The sequence below is a fragment of the Tiliqua scincoides genome, chromosome 8 (assembly GCF_035046505.1).
Source record: "Tiliqua scincoides isolate rTilSci1 chromosome 8, rTilSci1.hap2, whole genome shotgun sequence".
Taxonomy (NCBI): Eukaryota; Metazoa; Chordata; class Lepidosauria; order Squamata; family Scincidae; genus Tiliqua; species Tiliqua scincoides.
Window position 1 is genome coordinate 14,641,672 of NC_089828.1, and position 20,254 is coordinate 14,661,925.

At 43.6% G+C, this 20,254-nt stretch overlaps 1 protein-coding gene and 1 pseudogene across 1 annotated transcript in view; one reads left to right on the forward strand and one right to left on the reverse strand.

The window, feature by feature from the left end:
• Nucleotides 1-438: 438 nt before the first annotated feature.
• Nucleotides 439-20,254, forward strand: part of SCG3 (secretogranin III) — a 40,193-nt gene continuing 20,377 nt past the window's right edge. Inside the window, exons 1-8 of the mRNA XM_066636018.1 lie at nucleotides 439-529; nucleotides 1,565-1,617; nucleotides 5,361-5,406; nucleotides 5,577-5,792; nucleotides 9,348-9,490; nucleotides 11,583-11,744; nucleotides 12,586-12,739; nucleotides 15,069-15,185. Coding sequence (XP_066492115.1) covers nucleotides 439-529; nucleotides 1,565-1,617; nucleotides 5,361-5,406; nucleotides 5,577-5,792; nucleotides 9,348-9,490; nucleotides 11,583-11,744; nucleotides 12,586-12,739; nucleotides 15,069-15,185 — 982 coding nt within the window. The remainder of the gene's footprint in view (nucleotides 530-1,564; nucleotides 1,618-5,360; nucleotides 5,407-5,576; nucleotides 5,793-9,347; nucleotides 9,491-11,582; nucleotides 11,745-12,585; nucleotides 12,740-15,068; nucleotides 15,186-20,254) is intronic.
• LOC136659520 (5S ribosomal RNA) lies at nucleotides 7,744-7,863 on the reverse strand (annotated as a pseudogene).

Consider the following 20,254-nt stretch of genomic DNA (forward strand, 5'->3'; position numbering starts at 1 on the left):
CCAGCGGGTGCACGCATGCTCCCACATCCGCAATCCTCCTCCCTTTCATTCTCCTCCCTGATCTCCTCCCCTTCTTTCTCCTCCCACTCCTGTCCGAGGCTATCAACAGGGGAAGGAACCAGCTCAGCGATTGATATCGGGAAAAGAAAGAAAGAAAACAAGGAGAATAAACAATGCAGTACCCCTCCGTTCCAAAGCAGATGCAGCAATTTTGACTTCAGCACCAGGCGAACTGGACAGCTCCCAGAGCATCATAGGATTGCCGCTGGCTGCTATCCATTCTGTCCGGTAGGAAGACATCAACCCAGAAGCCTAAAGGAAGAAGAATCCCCACATAGACGCCCCCTGGATCAGGAAGAGCCCTCTTGCTCAGACACTGCAACGAGGATTCCCCCAAACCACGGCCAAAGCAGCAAAGAAGACCCAACCAACAGGAAGATGTTTCTCAAGCTGGTTTTCCTGATACCATCTCTAACATTGCTCATAGTGCAGGTACATGGCTTCCCCATGCCTGAGGGCACCAGAGAAGGTAAGTGCTTTTCTTTGACTCATTTCAACTTCACACCATGGGATCCCATTTCAAACTTCCCATTGTGCATGCTTGAAATCTACTCTGAGCATTCCATGAGAAGCCGGAGCCTTTTCCTTTTTCATTTCCACATAGCAGGCTGGTCGGACAACACATTACCTATTATATACCACTCCCTTTTGAAATCAGTTGCCACCAATCTAGAGCTGATCAAGGCTGATTAGTGGGCCAAGTTAAAAAGCAAAAGGCTCGTTCATTTTAATTTTCTAGACCACTGGAGAAAAATGAAGGTCTAGTAGTCTCTTTGATTCTAGGTTGGTTTCTTTCCCCCCAGAGGCTTTATCTGTAGTGCAGCAATTCCTGTGTCTTCCTTTGTGAGGTTTGCGCTAAATGTCATAAGGTCTTTTAATCTCTCGATTATTCCAATCCGATTAGGCTCTTGCTATTTTGGTCTGGCTCTCATATGAGGTTTTTAAATTGTGTGTAAGAACATAAAAGCTGCCTTAAATGGAGGCAAGCCATTCACCCCTCTGGCTCACTATTGTCAATACCGACTGACAGCAGCTCTCCAAGGTTTCAGGCAAGAATGTTTCTTGTGCCTTGTGTGCAGATGCCAGAGATTGAAACTAGGACTATCCACATACAAAGCAGATGCCCTTCCACTGAGCTACAATCCTTCTGTAACCCTACTGGTTTTCTGATTAGGAAATACAGGGATGATCCCTCATAGATTGGTGTTATTTGAGACTATTTCCTTCAATAAGTACAGGAACTGGTCAAATTATTTGTACTTTCTCTAACTTTAAGTCTCATATACCTGCAAATTAGTTTTGGTATCTTGGGATTTCATTGTCACAAGTTTTCAAATATATAAATCTATTTAATAAACATTTGTAGGATATTAATCAAGAAGGAAGGCTTTAACACTATGGTTTGCCTATTGTTACACTCTTATATGGCTTACTTATTGTGTGTGTATGCATGTCACTGTCTGTATATTCCATAATTGAATGTATATGTATATCTCTTTTCTAGATAAAGCTATACACAACAGAGAATTAAGTGTAGAGAGACCTTTAAAAGAACAGGTAGGTAACCCCACCTTCTGCAGAAATACTTTTTGGCATTTTTACCATGAATGGAAAAGTAGATAACTCTGCCTTTAGTTGTCAGCGGGAGCCTAGTAGTTTGAAGAGATGAATTTCATAATGGGAATAGTAGCTGCTGTAGCCCAAAGAACAGAGTTCCGTCTGTGCTCTTACCACGAGTAGCGCTTCTTCAGACTGAACTTAAGGATGTTTACTTAGTTTTGAGTCTCACTGAATTCAGTGGGTCCTATCCCTAACTAAAGATGAAATCTGATGCATGCTTTCCTGAGAATAGGATTAACTTCTGAGTAAACACACCCTGGATTGCAGCCATAATGTGGCATGAGGTTTAAGTCGGCAAGAGTCTAATTCAATAAATGCATGAGGATCAGGTTCATGTGTCTGAGAAAGTCAGCCAAAGATAGTGCCACAATAAATGTGATTGTATTCAAGGTGGCTTCAGTATCTTGAAGGTTACTCAAATTCAGAGCAAAACCAATTTCACTAGTCACATAACAACAAGATTCATGGATTCTACCCCTCACAGTGTTGTCATTAAGAGCCACTTCCAGGTGATTCAATGTAAGCATCAGATAGCATTTACTTTCCATTTTTTAAATTATTTACTCTCAGCATTTGTCTATTGTAGGTTTAGGAGCATAAGAAGGTGTGCCTTGGCATTACTTTTCCCACACATCAGAATACTGGTAACCCTTGGCTATCTAATTTTAAACAATGTTGCAAGTAGGAAAGAAAAACTCTTGCTTGTACAGGTCATGCCTTGTTATCCACTAGGGGGTTCTATTCCGGAACCCCCAGTAGATTAAAAAAAAAAATCAGTGGATACCAAATCAGTGGAAAAATAACTTTAAAAACCCACTTACAGGTTTCTTGCTCCTCTAGTGTTACCTCAGAATGCACTGGGTAATACATTCAGCCACCATATGGGGTGAATAATGGAATCTAATGGAATGAAATTATAATTATTTAACAGCACGAAGGTAGGAAATTGGATTTTGGCACGTTTTCTCCTTGCTACAAGGCATTTAAAGGTGGACCTTGGTATCAGTGGTGAATCAAATCAGTGGATACCAAATGAGTGGATCTTGAGGTCCCACCAGTATTTATAGCTCACCCCCTCTTCCTTTAGTCATGCTCATGTAGCACTATGTTCCTTCTTTAAAGATACATTAATAACATCTCTGAGTGCCAGGTCCTCAAAGGAACAAAGCCTGCAAGCAGTCAGGTGTGAGGGCCTGAGGCAAGTATGTGGTCCATCTCAGACCAAAGTAAAGATTGAACAGAGATCAGAAGGACCAGAGGCAGGTCTGCAGTTAAAATCACACAGTTGGTCAGCTTCTGAAAGGTGACAGTCCAAACTGAAGGAGGTTGTAGACTGTCCTTCAGTCTACAGGACAGTCTACATATATAATATATAAGGCCAGCGAGGCCCCTTTTGGCTCCCCAGCTCACCTTGCTCAGCTACACAGAGGTGCTTCAGTACACTGGACATTAGCTGTGTGGCCTTGTAGCACAGCAAAAGATCAAACCAATGACTCCTTCTGTTTGTAGCTTCTCTGGCTGAAATAGGGAGTCAAATACAGGAGTCCTGTTGCCAAAGTCCACTGGCACCAACACAGAGCATGTCCAAAGTGCCTAAAACCTCTCAGATAGCCATGGGCAGACTATTGTCACTCGTGACTTTGCTGGGTTCTTGAGAAGTCAAATGAGATAGGGATTATAAACGTAATGACAACTCCTGCGGGAGAACATAAATAGCATCAATAATGTTATCCGCAAGAGTTTAGATGTGTAAGTATAAACCAAGCATAGACCATGCATGTATGTTGCACAGTGTCCTATCTTAGGTTTATTTGTTTATTATTTCCATTTATTTATCCCATCCTTCATCATATGGTCCCAGAAGGGTTTATCATATTATAAAATATGATTAATCAATTACAAAATTAAACATCTGTGAAACCATTCACCCCTGTGAATAACTGGTAGGGTTTAGACACATTGCAAATTCAGTCCTTTGGAGGGGTGACAGTTCAATTAGAATGGACTTCCAAAGAGTCTAATGAATCTATCTGGTTTCCAGAGGCACTTGGGGATTTTGTACTTGCATAGACTGGAGACTGTGTCAAGGCCCTGGTCAACCTCTGAAATGAGGCAATGACAGTTGTCACAGTTGCCCCTAAGTGCCCTCTCCAGCTTAGTGAAGCCCATGTGGCTCCCGGGTTTTCCAAGGAACTGAGGACACCAAACCAGCTTGAACAACGGCTTGAGTGATACAGTGGAAAGATTTGAGATTAATCCAATCAAACATGAGCTAGAGCACATTTTAGGGCATGCAGGGCAATAATGGTGGCAAAATGTACATTATTACGGTTGTTATTATTAAGAATATTATATACTGCTTTCCAACAAAAAAGATATTCACAGAGCTATTTACATAGCAAAATAAACATTTCCCTGACCCAAAGGACTCAAAAACACCAGCAAAAAGCCACTAGAAAAGTCAGTGCTCCAGGAAAATAGGGGCAGTGACTCTTAAATATAAGAGGAGTGCCACTTTAAACGGTGTCATCAAGGTCAAAGGTAGCAGTGGTGAGATTCACAGGAGGCCAATGACACCTAGCTCTGTCTCTCTTGGTCATCTTATCCCAGGGTCACAGGCTGCAATCCTATCCACACTTACCTGGGAGTAAGCTCCATTGACTACAATGGGATTTACTTCTGAGTAGATATGGCTCAGATTAGGCTGTCAATTGACATTCTGAATTGGGATCTGGAGGGGCTGGATGTGGACAAATGAGTTGCACTTTAATCCATACATGGTGGGAGGGGGGTCCTATTGGCAAGTAAGAGACCTGATCTTGGAGGGGAAATTAAACCGGTTGTTGACGGGGTAGCACTCCCTCTTAAAGGGCAGGTATGTAACTTAGGATGTTTCTGAATCTGGCCCCAGTAGCTACTGGAACCCAACAGCTTTCACACTGTGATCACATCCACTATCTGAAAGCCAGTGTGGTATAATTGCTAGACTAGAGAATTCAATGGAGGCCAGGGAGCCTGGGCTTAAAATCTATACCTAGCCCTGAAGTTCTGTGAACCTTAACACCAACCATACCCCCAGCCTACTTGATGGGGTTTCTGTGAGGATTTCTCCCTCTTTAGAATCCTTTCAGTGGGGGCTTCAGACCTTTTTATTTAAAGAAACCTTTAAATGCTGACACAAGAGGGCATGGCTTTTTTATTTTATTTTATTTATTTGTTTTAATTTTGGGGTTTCAAGTTTTATTGTGTTTTATTGTTTTAAAATGTTTTATTTTTATACATTTTATGTTTTTAGATGATTTCTTTTGTAAGCTGCCTTATGTGCACCTTATTGGGACAGAAAGGCGGGATATAAATTCTATAAATAAATAAATAAATAAATAAATAATAAAGGAGAGGAATCAAGTACATTGCCCTGAGTTTTTGGGGAAAGGTGAGATCAGTATGAAATTAATAATTACCAGATGTCTGGTTGCAGGGAAGGAAGGAGAAGTACAGGAGATAGGTTACTGCTGTGAGTCAGAGATCCTGATTTAGGATCATGTTCCCACAAACTCTTGAATAAACGGCACAAGCCAAGTGATGGGAGGGGGGAAGATGGCAGTTTCACGTTCTTCATTTCAATACATCAGAATTAGGGACTACATACTCTCATGGTTGCAATATTTTGTCCCAAACAGATCGCTGAAGCAGAGGCAGACAGAATGAAAAAAATAGCCCTTGCAGGTAAATTTTGTTTTTCTTATTAACTACATGTTTATATATTTTGTTAGCCACCTTGGGTTCCCACATATGGAGGAAAGGGCATATATGCATTAAATAAATAAATAAGTTCATACTGCTGATGGCTTAGAAATAGGAGATGATCTGTGAAACCTGTGTGATAAATCTTTCAGAGAGCAAGCCGGAATTCAGAAATTATTCCTTTGCTGATGACTTGAACCTGCTCAGATCAGCATCAGAAAAAGAAAGAAAGGAAAAGGAAAGGGAATCAATCAGAAGCTCCCTCTATGATCAACAACTTGCTGTGGATGACGCAGATTCCACCAAGAATCGCAGGCTGGTGGATGACTATGACTCCACTAAAAGCGGCCTGGACTATAAATATCAAGGTACTTCATCAGCTGTCTTATGCCAAGATTATGCTTTGAATTTGTATTACATGTACAAAGAAGCCAAATGGCTTAACTCAGTGCAGCGCATCATCGTGCTTTTCAGTAATGTCTAGAAAAGTGGCTGTCTCAGAGGCAGCATTCCTATACACCTGGGAATAAATCCCACTAAACACAATAGGACTTACTTAAGAGTAGACATGCATCCGCTTAGTTAGTCTATTGCAGCACAAACAATGAACGGCGCAATCTTAGATGGGTGTACTCCAATTAAATTGGAGGTCCCATTAAATTCAGTGGGAATTGAAGAACATATACGCAGGATTGTAGCCAAAGAGCATTGTGGTACCCTGAAGACTGACAAATGTCTTATGGCAGTAATGTTCCTAGGCAGACACTGCTTCATATACTTCATCAGATGTATGGACAGTGTAGGTGTGTGTGATATTTATTATTGGTGACATGCATTAAAAATGTAGGAACTGTAAAAACTTTTAACAGATGGACAGGCCTTGCCCTCTTCATTGCCTTATGCCAGGGGTGTCCAAAGTTTTTGGCAGGAGGGCCACATCATCTCTCTGACACTGTTTCGGGGGCCGGGGAAAAAAAAGAATTAATTTACATTTAAAATTTGAATAAATTTGCATAAGTTTACATAAATGAATACATTAAAGATGAACTTATATGAATGAATGAAGGTCTTGCAATAGCTCAAGGCCTATAAAAGGCCTTGCACAAAGCAAGGCTGGCCTTTCCTTTGCTGCCACTGCTGCATCACAGACATGAAACAACAAGCAGTGGAGGGAGCCCTCATCCCACAGCTCATGCGAGAGGTCAAACAGTCGCCCTCATGCTGAGAGCAGTTGCGTCAGGCCAGTATGGACTCCAACAAATCTCCAGAGGGCCAGAGGCTCATTGGAGACTGGGGGCTCCCTGAGGGCCGCATTGAGAGGTCTCAAAGGCCGCAAGTGGCCTCAGGGCCGGGGTTTGGGCACCTCTGCCTTATGCATATATTTCAGAGGGGTAACCATATTAACCTATTGCAGTGAACAACCAGGTAACTGTGATGGTGACTGTTTGCTTACATGTTGCTAAGTGGTCTGCTAGCAGTCATCTGGAGCAAGTGCTTCTAATCACGTTCAAGCCATTTATTTGTTCCTATTATTATTAAAATTGAGCCATTTGAGGGTCACGTTCAAGCCATTTATTTGTTCCTATTATTATTAAAATTAATAACAAAGCACCTGAAATTGCTAGGCATTGTATAGAATTCAAAGTACAATCCTATGCCTGTCCATTTGTTCAATTGTTCAATTGGACTTAGCGATACTCCCAGTAAATGTGCATGAGACTGCAGCCTTAGAAATGAAAGAGGCCATGTTCTCAGGCTTGCAGTCTAAAGGTACCAAAAAGGGAGGCAAGGAAATGAGAGTGAAAGAGGTAGACTGTCAGGGAAGAAGGAAAAAGGAAAGGTAAAAAAGGAAGGAGAATCTGTTAACAATTAACAGATGTATCTTGAGGAGGTGTTTCAGAGGATCAGGTGTGGGGTAGAAATGCATCCCAGTTGCAGGGCTGCCAAGTAATGGGTGATGTCACTGTGCAGAGCAAAGGGCCTTAGAAGAACTATCTAGAGAAAGAACAGAATCTGTCAATAGATAGTTCTATTTAATAGGTCTGTCCTGGGGAGGCATACTTGAAGCAAACTTTTAGAAACCTTGGTCTCAGTTGTTGGTCATTTTAAAAAAAGAAGCCAGGCAATATCCCAAACACATTTTGGTACAAGAAGAACATCTCAGCCATTGTCAAATCCCAGCCCATTATCACTGATGTATTTCAAATGCATAGCAAGCTCCATATGCCATTAGAACCATGAAAGGCAGTAACAGACTTCTTCTAGAGTGTCAGTTGGTTGGTTGGTTGGCAACCTTCAGTCTGGAAAGACTGTGGTATAAGCCTACAGCACCTGGTATTCCCAAGTGGTCTCCCATCCAAGTACTAACCAGGCCGGACGCTGCTTAGCTTCCGAGATCAGATGAGATCGGGCATGTGCAGGGTAACAGTTGCTGTCAGTATTTCGTAAAGATTCTTGTACATGCCTTTTGTGCATAACGTTCATTTGTCATTATGATTTGTCAATATATTTAATGTCCCTTTGGACCATGTTCAAAAAGACATTTTTTTTCTTTGATTGTCAGAATAATTTGGAACACAGTGACATCATCACTCCTGCATGTGCAGATTCCCCCATTCGCGTCAATAGAGGGAGCAGCAGCATTCACAAAAAGGGTCTGGCTTGCAAAACCACCTGCTCTGTTGGAATGAATAAGAAAAGCCATTGCAGATGTGGGAGATCCCTGAGCACCCCACAGCTCTGGGCCTACAGGACATCACTAGATCAGGCACATGAATTCAGATGAATGAATGAATTTGAAGCACATCAGTACAGAAAGCTTTCTCCTCACTAGTTATATCCCATTATTGCCTACTCTGATTGCCACTGGCTCTCCGGAATCTCAAAAAGGTTTCAAACTCCCTTGCCGTTTGACAGGTGGAGAATTGGAATTGGCCACTATCTCTCCAGAAATGCATTGTGCAAGCATCCCTATTAGTTATTCCAGAATAATTGGGTAAATTATAACTAATACTCACCTATTATTTTTATCCCAGCCTTCTTTGAGTGAGTTCAGGGCAGTATATATTATCCCCCCACCCTTGTTGTATCCTCAGAACAATCCCAGGTTAGGCTGAACGACTGGCCCAGGGTCACCCCAGTTATCTTGATGGTGATTTGGACATGAATTTTTCTGTTCTAATCCAACACCCCAACCCTACACCACCCTGACTCTCTTGCTATGTCTCCTAACCCTGGCTCTCTAACTTATAAGTTTTACCATTTATGAAATTTATTGTAAACAGTATATATTGTTTACCCAATGTGAACAATAAATAGGGCAGTATATATTGTTTACCCAATGTACAGTACGGAGAACTCATGCAAGGAAAGCGCCCTACAGGTAGACCACAGCTGCAATACAAGGACATCTGCAAGAGGGATCTGAAGGCCTTAGGAGTGGACCTCAACAGGTAGGAAACCCTGGCCTCTGTGCGGCCCGCTTGGAGGCAGGCTGTGCAGCATGGCCTTTCCCAGTTTGAAGAGACACTTGGCCAACAGTCTGAGGCAAAGAGGCAAAGAAGGAAGGCCCATAGCCAGGGAGACAGACCAGGGACAGACTGCACTTGCTCCCAGTGTGGAAAGGATTGTCACTCCCGAATTGGCCTTTTCAGCCACACTAGACGCTGTTCCAGAACCACCATTCAGAGTGCGATACCATAGTCTTTCGAGACTGAAGGTTGCCAACATGTCAATGTACAGTATCCACCACACAACAACCCTGAGTGTTAGGTTAGGCTAAGAAATAGTTACTGGCCCAAGGTTAGCTTCTTGCTTAGCGGGTATTTGAACCTGGGTCTCCCTTGCCATAACCCAACACTGCACCACACAACTTTCAGTCCCACAGCTGGGCACCGCTTGTTTAAACTGTGTCTCACTTTCAGATGACCCAGATGGATTGCATCAATTGGATGGCACTCCGCTGACTGCTGAAGACATTGTCCAGAAGATTGCCATGAGAATATACGAGGAAAATGACAGAGGAGTGTTTGACAAAATTGTTTCCAAACTTCTAAATCTGGAACTTGTAAGTTCCTGGGAATTGATTCATTTTCATATCCTGCCAGTGTTTTGTTTTTTCTAGCTACTATTTTAAAATGCACTGAATGAATAGTTTGATCCTGAAACAAATGGATGTTCTTTTGAATCGGAGCTCAGGCTTGGAGCACTGGTTTTAATTCACATCAATTTTCCCCTGCAGTTAAATCTGCTATTTGAAGCCCATTCAAGTGGCACAAAATGCCAAGTTCTTGAATGGCTTTATGATGGGCGAATAAGCCTAAGAGGAAAAATAAAATAACAAAGGATGGAAGAAGCAAACTCAATTAATCCCTCCCGCCAAAGCTTCTGGGGATTACAGAGTGAGCCATGATATTCTTGTGAAAGAAAGACACTGCTGGCCAAATGATCACTGGGTACACAGCAGTATTGACTTTAAGCAAATCACCCCCAATTTACATCCGCCAAGAACTTAGTCTAAAAATAATTGCTTTTCTTGGCGTTGTTGAATTCTGGTGCCAAAAGATTCTGTGCAATGAGGTGACAGGTTCTTTTTGCACCTTTTGCAAACCCACATTTTTGGGTGCTGTCATGTCAAATAGTTAGCATTGACTTAATCAAAGCATAGTGTTGCTCCGCACATGGCACAATTAAACATTTGCCTTTGTCAAGCTCAACACTATTGATCACAAGGGGAAATCTATTGAGAGGAGACTGAGCCTCTTTCCACCTTTAATTAAAGAATGGATGCTCCTTCCTAGCTCATTGATTAATTTAGCCCTGCATAACAGCAGATGGCCTGTGTATGTCTTGTTATGATGTGTGTGGAGAGACATATGTGAACATAGGCAGACTGTTCGCCCATCTAAAGCAGTGTTCCACTTGGCATCACCACTGAAAAGTCTCAAGCAGAGGACTTTTCAGCTCTGCTACCTGAATTTCTTAGCAGCAGTACATGCCAGGGATTGAACCTAGGGCTTTCTGTATGCAAATTATCTTATTTTATATATACTAATAGAAATATTGAATAGTAAATTTATAAACTAAAAGAAAAAATAAATGGAAAGAAAATTCCAAGGCAGCCTGGTGTGAACTAAACATGTTCAGTGGCTCACCAAGAGCTACAGAATGTTGAAGGCGGCGGTTTAGGACAAAAAATGGAGGGGGTTTGCCCTGCTTAGGCCTTAACAGTGTAGCGTTTCCTGGAGGTGGGCAGTAGTGTGGGAGTGATGCAACCTTTTGTGGCATGTTCCACTTGTGTGTTCTGCTGCTGAGCTATGGCCATTCCCCAATGGACCACCTACCACTAAGTTGGATCGTGGTTCTATATATCTTGGGGGTGTCTTCTCTGGCTGGTGGCGACTTTCTTGTCTCTTGGGTGTGGCCTTTCCCATCTCTGCTGTTGGGATACTTTGGGGTGGAGATATTGGGAATTGAGAATTGGGACCTACTACATGCAGGGTGGATATGCTGCACCACCAAGCTACAAGCAGGGACACCGCCCCGCCCCCCTCTGTCCCCGGCAGGGTCTTCTGAATGTACAGGGATTGTGTGGAAAACCAAAATTCTTGATTAGTAGTTGATATTTATTATTGCCACACATGTTCCAGAAATGAACTCTGGCACACAATGTGAGCTGTAGCTTGAATAAGCCCCTGAATGAAAAAGTCATTTTATTTTTAGATAATAAGTTTAGTATCGATATAGCTACCCTTGATGCAAGCAGAGAATATGTTCTGCCGACATACTAAATGCTGGCAAATAAATGCCTTACAAAGTCATTGTTCCACTGAAGCCAGTGCAATTAGGCAAATTTCAGCACAAATGGTTGACAACCTTCAGTCTCGAAAGACTATGGTATAAGCCTACAGCACCCGGTATTCCCAGGCGGTCTCCCATCCAAGTACTAACCAGGCCTGACCCTGCTTAGCTTACAAGATCAGATGAGATCGGGTATGTGCAGTTGCTGCTAAATTTCAGCACAAAGACATCAGAATTATGGGTTTTGGAGAGGAAGCCTAATTCATTTGGATGAATTTAGGATTTTTTTTTCCTCAGAAGTTCATATGTCAAACTATTTGCAGCGCTAAAGGGAAAGATGTCATCTTTTCTTAATTCAGATCACAGAAAGCCAGGCCTACACATTAGAGGATGAGGTGGCTGAAGTGTTGCAGCAGCTAATTGCTAATGAAGCAAAAGATCGGGAAAAGGCATCAGAAGATCTTGATTATCTTCCAGGCAGAACAGACAATAATGCTGAAGAAAAACAAGAAGAAAAAATGGTAATACCTCTCAGTTTTGGCTCACTGCCTGAACAGTAGGAGTAGACCTGCTCACTGATCTTTGCTTTAGGGAACAAAACTTTTAAGTGAACTAATTAAAGAGGTTTTGAAAGATAATCACAAAGACAATTGCTCTCTCTCTCTCTCTCTCTCATTTATAAGAATTGTTTTGCTGGTTCGGAATAAGCATCCATCTAATATAGCATTCTGCTTTCTGCAGTAGGGTTGATGGTGCTCACAACAGCCAGTCCTTCTAGTTTGTTTCTGGTTTTTAGAGATGTAACGCCCCTACATAAGGCAGTTCCATAGTAATCATGGCTAAGAGCCATTGAAAAGACCCTGCTTCCATTAAATTAGTCTAAAACTCTTTTAAAGTCATTTAAGCTATCAGCTATCCCTTTTTGCACCATGAACCTAAATGAAAGAACTCCAGGTGCTATTGCTCTAGCTCAGGGGTCTCCAAATTTTTTGGCCAGAGGGCCGCATCAAATATCTGGCGCAGTGCTGTGGGCCAGAAAAAAAATTAAATATAAAATTTAAATAAATAAATTAGAGATGGAACTTTCATTCACTCAGCCTCTCCGGCCCTCAGAACACCCTCCAGATGCCATCAGAGCACAGCTTTGGTCATGTTCAGTCGAGTGGGCCAGAGGCTTGCAGGGGACAAGAGGCTGGCCACAGGCTGGATAGAGGTTCGCTGCATGCCGCATCTGACCCCCGGGCCGGAGTTTGGAGACCTACCTGCTAGCTTCAATGAGAAAAAGAGTTAGATGTGGCTTATTTCCCTTTCCATTCTGGTATCTGTACTGATATACTTCTGTTTTTCATGTCTTGTATGGAGGTGTCAAAAAATACTGATCAAGATGATACCTTAGATAACACATGGACTTCCTCCAACACCTTGGAAAGAAGGAATGAATTGCCTCCTGAGGATAATTTTGAAGATCTTCAATATTTCCCTAACTTCTATGAACTACTGAAAAGCCTTAACTCAGGTGAATATCGTACTTTGATAATCCCTGTTCATTTTTGGTCATTGGGACTTACTGAGTCCCAGGTATATGCGTACAGGATTGCAGCCAAAAGTGGTTGGTATGTGTACAGGATTACAGCCAAAAGTGATGGTGGGTGTTTGCAAGAGATCCCGGTGTGACTGATAGGAACTACCTGAGGGGAAAAAGGGACCGGTGACACAAAAAGCTCACACCGACCCACGTGTCAGCTAGTGGCTGAGAAAGCATGACTGAGCTAAGGTCACCCAGTGAGCATTATGGGAAAGTGGGGGTTTGCATGCATGTGGCCTCACTCTTGGTCAACGTTCTGTCCACGCCACTGGCTTTGTATCTATTGCTCATCACTAAAACATTGGATGAGCAATAGACAGAAGATGAACACCCACACTGAGAAGGAAGGATCTAAACTATCATAAATACAAAAATAGGGAGTTTGTTCAGAAGGATTGTGTAATATATAGATTCATGTGCCACTTCTTCATCGGCATTACTTCAATGGATGTTTTCAGTGAGGTTATCTCCCTTGCTGCCCTCAGGGCCAGCCCATCCATGAGGCCAACTAAAGAAATTTGTGGGAGTGCATCCAACTCTGTCCACTTACTTGCCTCCACTGCCCCTCCATCTCCTTCCACTCCCTCAACTGCAACAGGAAGCAGAGAGGAAGAGGAAATATAGAGAGGGGTAGAGTACTGAGCTAGAGCATGGAGAGTGGGAAGAGAAGAGGCTGGCACATCAAGGGGGAAGCATTAGGCATGCCACCTCAGGCATTAGGAGCTCTTGTGTCAGCTCTGACTGCCCTAGTGGACCTTTGCCTGTCCTAACAGGAAAGCCATCAGTTATGTGTCCCTCCGCTCCTTGAGCATGGCCCTCGTGCTTATCCCAGTTCTTCCACTTTCCCCTGGTCAGCCTGCATCAAGCCAGGATTCAGAAGAAAACACTGTAACTGCAGCTGTGTGTGGAAGCCACAAGCAGCAATATACATCTTGTAGGATCCCTGCCCTGGAGGGGCCTGGAGCAGGCTTGTTCCACCCCCAGGGAGGCCTCAGATAGGCCAAAGGGGGGAGGGGGTTCTAGCACCCTTGTCCTCCTCCCTAGCAGAGCTACCAAACCTGGCCTAGGAGCTGTTGACCTCACAGCTCCCTGCTTCACACTGACTGCCTCTCATCCCTGGCCTCCCTGTTTTATGGAGCAAGCCCCCCTTTGGCCCCGCCCCTTCCTCCAGGTGGGGCAGAAAAGGCCTTTCCTGTTCCTGGCTTGTTTCCTGCAATGTTCCTTGTTTGCCCTGCCAGCCCCCTCTGGCTGGTTGGGGTGAGCCACCCTGCTTTGCCCCCTTCAAGGGCAGGGAAGCCTCCCCACCCTGGGCCTGGGGTGCCTGCTCCAGTGTAAGTCGGGGGTCAGGGCATCTGGGAGGGGCAACGACACATCTGAATATATACTTTAAGCAAATAGCTGTGGCACCTTCCAAGCTGTGTTGCCAAGACTGAGTAGCTGTTTCCACCATTCTCCGTTTTCCTATGGGACCTGGCATTGCAACATGCCCTTGAGTCTTCTGGCTTGCAGGTGGTTTGACTTCCTGCATAATTTAATACCATGATTTGCAAATTTCACGCTGCATATATATAGAACAAGATGGAGACTATTAGAGGCACAGAATGTCAACAATGGTGGCAGCAGAGGGAGGAGAACACAGTCAGGAGGAGAGCTCTGCAAATTTAGGGGCCATAGCTTAGGGTGGAACACAGGCTTTGCCTAGAGAAGTTCCAGGTTCAGTCTTCAGGTGGAAGGGATTGCTGCAGGGGCACCTGGTAAGCTAGGAGCTAGGGAAAAAAACAGCAACAGAACCAGCCTGAAAGAATGACTTTTCACCCCCATCTCAGGTCTTCCTGAGCATAAAGCTGGCTGAATGGCAGGGCTGACATTTGACAAGGATATCCACAATGCAACAAGAAATCTTGGTAGAAATAAAATCACTCTTATTGATCCCCACCGATGGGATCTGCCTTGTGTTATACGACACTTCTTTGGGATGATACATTGAATGACCTGGATTTGAGGAGTTTTTTTTGCCATAAAGATGAAACTCTGCAAATTACTCATAAGTTGATCCTAGGGATACTGACCTGCTCCACCTGGCATTTTGAGCTTTTGTTTCCCAGGTGATTTGCACCCATCCATATGTTTTCAATTTCCATCTGCAGTATGCAGCTGGTCACCAGAAGGGAGGTGTTGCTTCTGTGAGTGGTCCCATCATGGAGCTAACTGCCAGTGGACCATGTACCTGTTTTCACTGCCACTCTGTTCCCCAACACAGAGAAAGAAGCTAAAGAAAAAGAAACACTGATAACCATCATGAAGACTTTAATAGACTTTGTGAAGATGATGGTTAAATATGGAACAATTACACCAGAAGAAGGTGTTTCATACTTGGGTAAGAGTGTCTTTATAAAATCTCTTATATGATATTGTTTCTCTTATCCTACAGATCCTGACAATTACTGTCATCTTGTCCAGTGCCAGGGCTGGTTAATGTCAAAGCAGTACATTTCTCAGTCTTTTTAAATAGGATTGAAGTGCCCCTTCACGTGGGTGGTGGGTTTGGTGACGCTCCATCGCTCCGCCCCTGCAGAATTTTTGGCTGTAACTTTTTGATGGAATAGAGATATTTCAGCGCAGTTTGTTACATTGCATTCTACATGAAAATACGCGTCGGATGATATATAACATGATGGTATTATTCAAAAATACAAAGATCTTAAAAAATTTGGGGCATTAGTGGTGTCACCTTCCTAGCCGTGCATTACCCAGTGCAACCTGCACCCCCCAAGGACACCACTGACTAAGAGCAACTGGTGTAAGACTCTTAATTTTAGTGGTTTTTTTACTCCCATAACAAAAAGTGTTTCCTGGCCTTGAGGTTTTCAATAGAAAATCAATATTGCAAATCTTTTTTTCTGCTGATTCCCCATCCCTGAAGAGCTTACAGTAATAAATGATACAGAATAAACACCAGCAGATAGCCACTCGAAAAGATGCTATGCTGGGTGACACAGGGCCTCTGAGAGGAATTTTATCAGGGAGTACAAAGTTTCTTTTGGGCCCCTTTGCAAAGAGGGAGGGGTGAAACAGAGCGGGGCAGGGTGGTGACGGGCAAGCAGAATAGGGGCAGGGAGGGATGAAAGGGTAGGGGGAGGGTAGAGACAGCTGGAAAAGTCTTTGGAGCCCAGGTCTACCAACCCATGCGACATCAGTAGTGTCCTCACCATCCTGTGCAGGCAACAAGTCTGAGTAGATAGGAAAACGTAAGATCCCAGGAAATTTCTGGGCCCCCTCTTTTGTTTCCAGGGCCCCCCTTTTGACCCTGGGCCTGGGTACAAAATTACCCCCTTTACCCCCCCCCTCCTGCTCTCCTGGAAAAAGGGAGAGCAGAAGGGAGAGAGGAGGATCCTCAGCTAAGACATAGGGCATAAGTAGGTGGAAAAGACCATAATTTGAAGCTGTCAGAAAACGGTGCCTTTATGAAAAGGAACATTATATGCAGTGGTATCACTAGGGTTTGCATCACCTGGTGCAGGAGGCCAGCACATCACCCCCATGTTGGACTTCCTGCAGCACAGGGGCAGGGCAATGCCCTGCTGGTTTTTTTTGGCTATAACGTTTGATAGAATAGAGCTATTTCAACGTGGTTTGTTCCATTGCATTCTGCATGAAAATACACATCGATTGATATATAACATGATGGTATTTTTTTGAAAATACCAAGATTTTAAAAATTTTGGCCAGTAGTGATGTCATCACCACCACCCCGGGCGTTGCCCGGTGCAGCCCGCACCCCCAAACCCCCTAGCGATGCCACTGGTTATATGCCACCTTATGTATTTGCGTTATAATCTTTACTCATCTCCTCCATCTTTTGGAATTGGCTGACAAATTGTCAGAGCCTATTTTATAAATTACTGAAATTACAAACCATGGGGACAAAACCAGATAAAAAATAAATGGCTTAATAAGACCGAGGGAACGATGTATTGTATTTGATCAGCTGACTGGTTGTAAACCTTCAGGAGAAATCTTGTTTTTAATCAAAAAAAGTTTAATCATACTTGGACTCTGTTGAGAAAGTTCCTTAGGGTCTCTTCTTAGAGATGGCACCCTGCCAGTGGAAGTCTCTACAAGGAGAGACCCATTTGGCTAGCTTGCTGGGGATTTCAGGATGACAGTAAAAACATTTTTGATTAGGAAGGCTTTGACGATGGCAGCAGCAGCTGTATTTTATTAGGCTACTTTGGTTGGCTTGTTTCTCCTTTTAATGCTGTTAATATTTCTACTGTGCAGCTATATTTGAGATTTTAATTTCCTGTTTGCCTCAATGGGAAAAAAAATGAATGAATGAGGCAACAGAGATGATACAGTTATGTGGGGTAAATGGGGATGGAAGGCACAATTTCATTTCCCAACACATGTAGGGGAGCGGAACTGGGTAAATGTATTGTCCCATTCAGCCTCTTTTCATTTGCCAAGCAATCCAATAATGGAATGACAGTAGCACATCCTGGCTTTCTCTTCCACTTTGTTCTGCTCTCTTCCATGGGAAATGTGACCTTAAATGGAATCTGGAATGAGGAGAAGCCGTAGTAGAACACTTGCATTGTGTGCAGAAAGTTCTGTCTTCAATCCCTGGCATCTGCAGGCGGGGCTGGGAAATATTCCTGCATGAAACCCCGGAGAGCTGCTGTAAGTTCTTGTTGAAAATATTGTGCTAGAATGACCAATGGTCTGACTCAGGATAACGCAGCTGCATCCATGTAAAGATGCTCAAGGCGCTTAATCCTTTATTTTAGCTGCTTTGGAGAAAAGCCAAAATCTGTAGCCGATTTCATGGTCCTCCTCTAAGGGGTTGTAGAACATCTTGGCAGTGATCCAGAGACACAAAGCAGAGCTGTTGTCTTTTCTCCCCCCAAAGCTTTCACCTTTCAGCCTGCCATGTCACGGGTCACTTTTAAAACCTAGGGTTTCAAAAAGCAATTTGCGACGTGGCCTGATGGAGGGCGGGTGGAATGAAAACCCCTGCTGCCGGCATGCAAGCATCTCCTCCACGCTTCAATGGGCTTCCTGGATTGTAACCATTTTAGCATATTATCTCCGAATGCCTGGGTGAGCAGAAAGCCCTTTCTAAGGGCCATGAGATTATTGAGCCAGTCCTTGCCTTGGTATGCTTCTTTTCACATCCTGAGCCCACTTAATGAAAGCAAAGCAGTTAAAACAAGAAGTTCAGCAAACCCAAAGCAGAAGACACCAACGGTCTTGTATGTGCTCTACACACAATCTACCCCAAAGGCCCAGATGAACAGATGAGTCTTAAGTGTGCATCTGAAACCTGGGAGAGATGGGGCAGAATGAACCTGCTGAAGGACGGAGGAAGTTCCACAGCCTTGAAGTTGCTGCAGAGAAGGCTCTGTCCCACGTGCTGTTTGGCTGACAAAAGCTCTTACAAGACAGAAAATCCCCAAGAAAATAATTTGGGCAGTTTGGCCAGTGCTCAAACAATGAGCTGCAGAGGGAGCCTGGGCTCCCTTCCTTTTTCTGTTGGCTGTTGGATGCTGGTTTTAGGAATCTATAGTGGGACATAATTTGACTAAAACTGGGGGGAGTCAAGAAGTGGGGCTTGTGGATTTCAGTAAGAGCCTCTTGTCTTTCCTCCAATACTTCAGGCAATGTCAACTATCACCCAAATTTGAGGTGTATTTTTCAGGGGTAAATATTTCACAAAATGCACACAGATCCCATTCTGGTTCAGCCCTAATTACACTATCCACTATACAGTATAATTAACAAGTATAAATCTGTGTCCTGCCTCCATTGAGAAGCATTGCATTGCATTTGAAGTGCTGGGGGAGTTCCCTCTGTCATGTGAGATCAGCAGTGTTCCATTTACACGTGCAGCTCTAATCCCTAGATGCTGTTGCAATCGAGTGATGAATCTGCATGTGTGAACCAGCCCTGACAGAATTCTAGCCCCAGATGTGGCCTGGCTCTTTGTTGCCAGTCTGTGATGCTCAGGCAACATGTCACATCCCATCATAGCAGCCAAGTAGAGTGGAAAGCTCGTTCTCAAAAGCTTTCAGTTCCTTTACTGCATCCTTATTTTTAGCATCCCAGTTGAGAAATGACTCTATTTCTGACCTTCAGACACTGATCTGATACTCTCAGGAGTCTTAAGAAGCCATGAGACTATTAGCTTAATATAGCTGCGATGAAAGAAAGCAAAGTGCTTTGTTGGTATGATTTGTGAAAAGGTTTAATGTGTGCTGTTACTTTGGAGCGTTGGCTACTGCTTGAAGATCTCTGTTGCTGGGGGGGGGGGGGGGAACTGCAAACAACAATTTGAGAGAAAGAGGCAATTAAGTGAAAATGAAACCCTAAAAGCAAATGATTTGCTACAATCCGTTTCAGAGCAGGATAAGCAAGAAGGGAAATTTTTATCAAATCTGGTGTTTCCTGACAGAAGAAAACACACAGGAGATCCAGGAAGATGCATCTCTGAAATAACTTATTTTTCCTTCTGGGCAAAGATGCCTATGATGGTCAGTTTGCCCCAGTGGGGTCTTGAGAGTGCAGGACCTGCCCATACAGATTCATTGCCAAGGACTTGAGAAAGTGAGAATCCATCTGGGAGATGGGATTAAGTAAAACAGGAGCTACGTTGTAAGTAGCACCTTGGGGAAAACCTGAGAATTCCCAGAAGTACCCCAAAGACCTACAAGGGGCAGTTGTTGGTGGTTCTACCATCAAACACACCCAAACCTGACTTAGAGCAAATGAAAGCAAGACAGACTAGGGAAGCCTGACCTATTGCAACCTTGGACATAGTATGCCCAGGAGCTACCACTGGTGTCTCCAGAGAAGACTAGGTGGCTGGAACTTGGGAACCATAACCACAAGAGCCCAGATAAAGAATCCATTGCCATCATCTTGATCCTCAGCTGACGCACAGCCTGGCTTACTCTCAGTGATAGAGCATTTATATTGCAAGCAGAAGGTCTCAGGTTCAATCCTATGCATCTATCTTGCTGGAGGGGACCATAACAGTGCTAAGGCATGTATTATACATGTAGAAGGTCTCAGGTTCACTCCCTGGCATCTTCTGGCATGAATGGGTAAAGTCCACTGAAGAGCTGTTGCCAGTCATAGATGGACCACAGACAGTTTTGCTCATTAGAAGTCAATATTCTACTACCTTTGACCTTGCCAAGTCCCATGGAAGATATTTCCTGGTATACCCTGGTATGCTTTAACTGCTCCTTAGAGTGCATAGTCCAGTCCTTTCTGGCCTCTCTCCAAAGGCCAGACCCACCCTCAACATAATCAATTCCCATTCATTGAGAATAGGCTGGGTTACAATAGGCTGGGTTACAATAGGCTGTAAGAGCCAGGCTTAGGAGGCAATGGGTCTGTGCTGCTGATTTCTGGGGAAGATTCAGGGTTAACCCCTATTTCTCC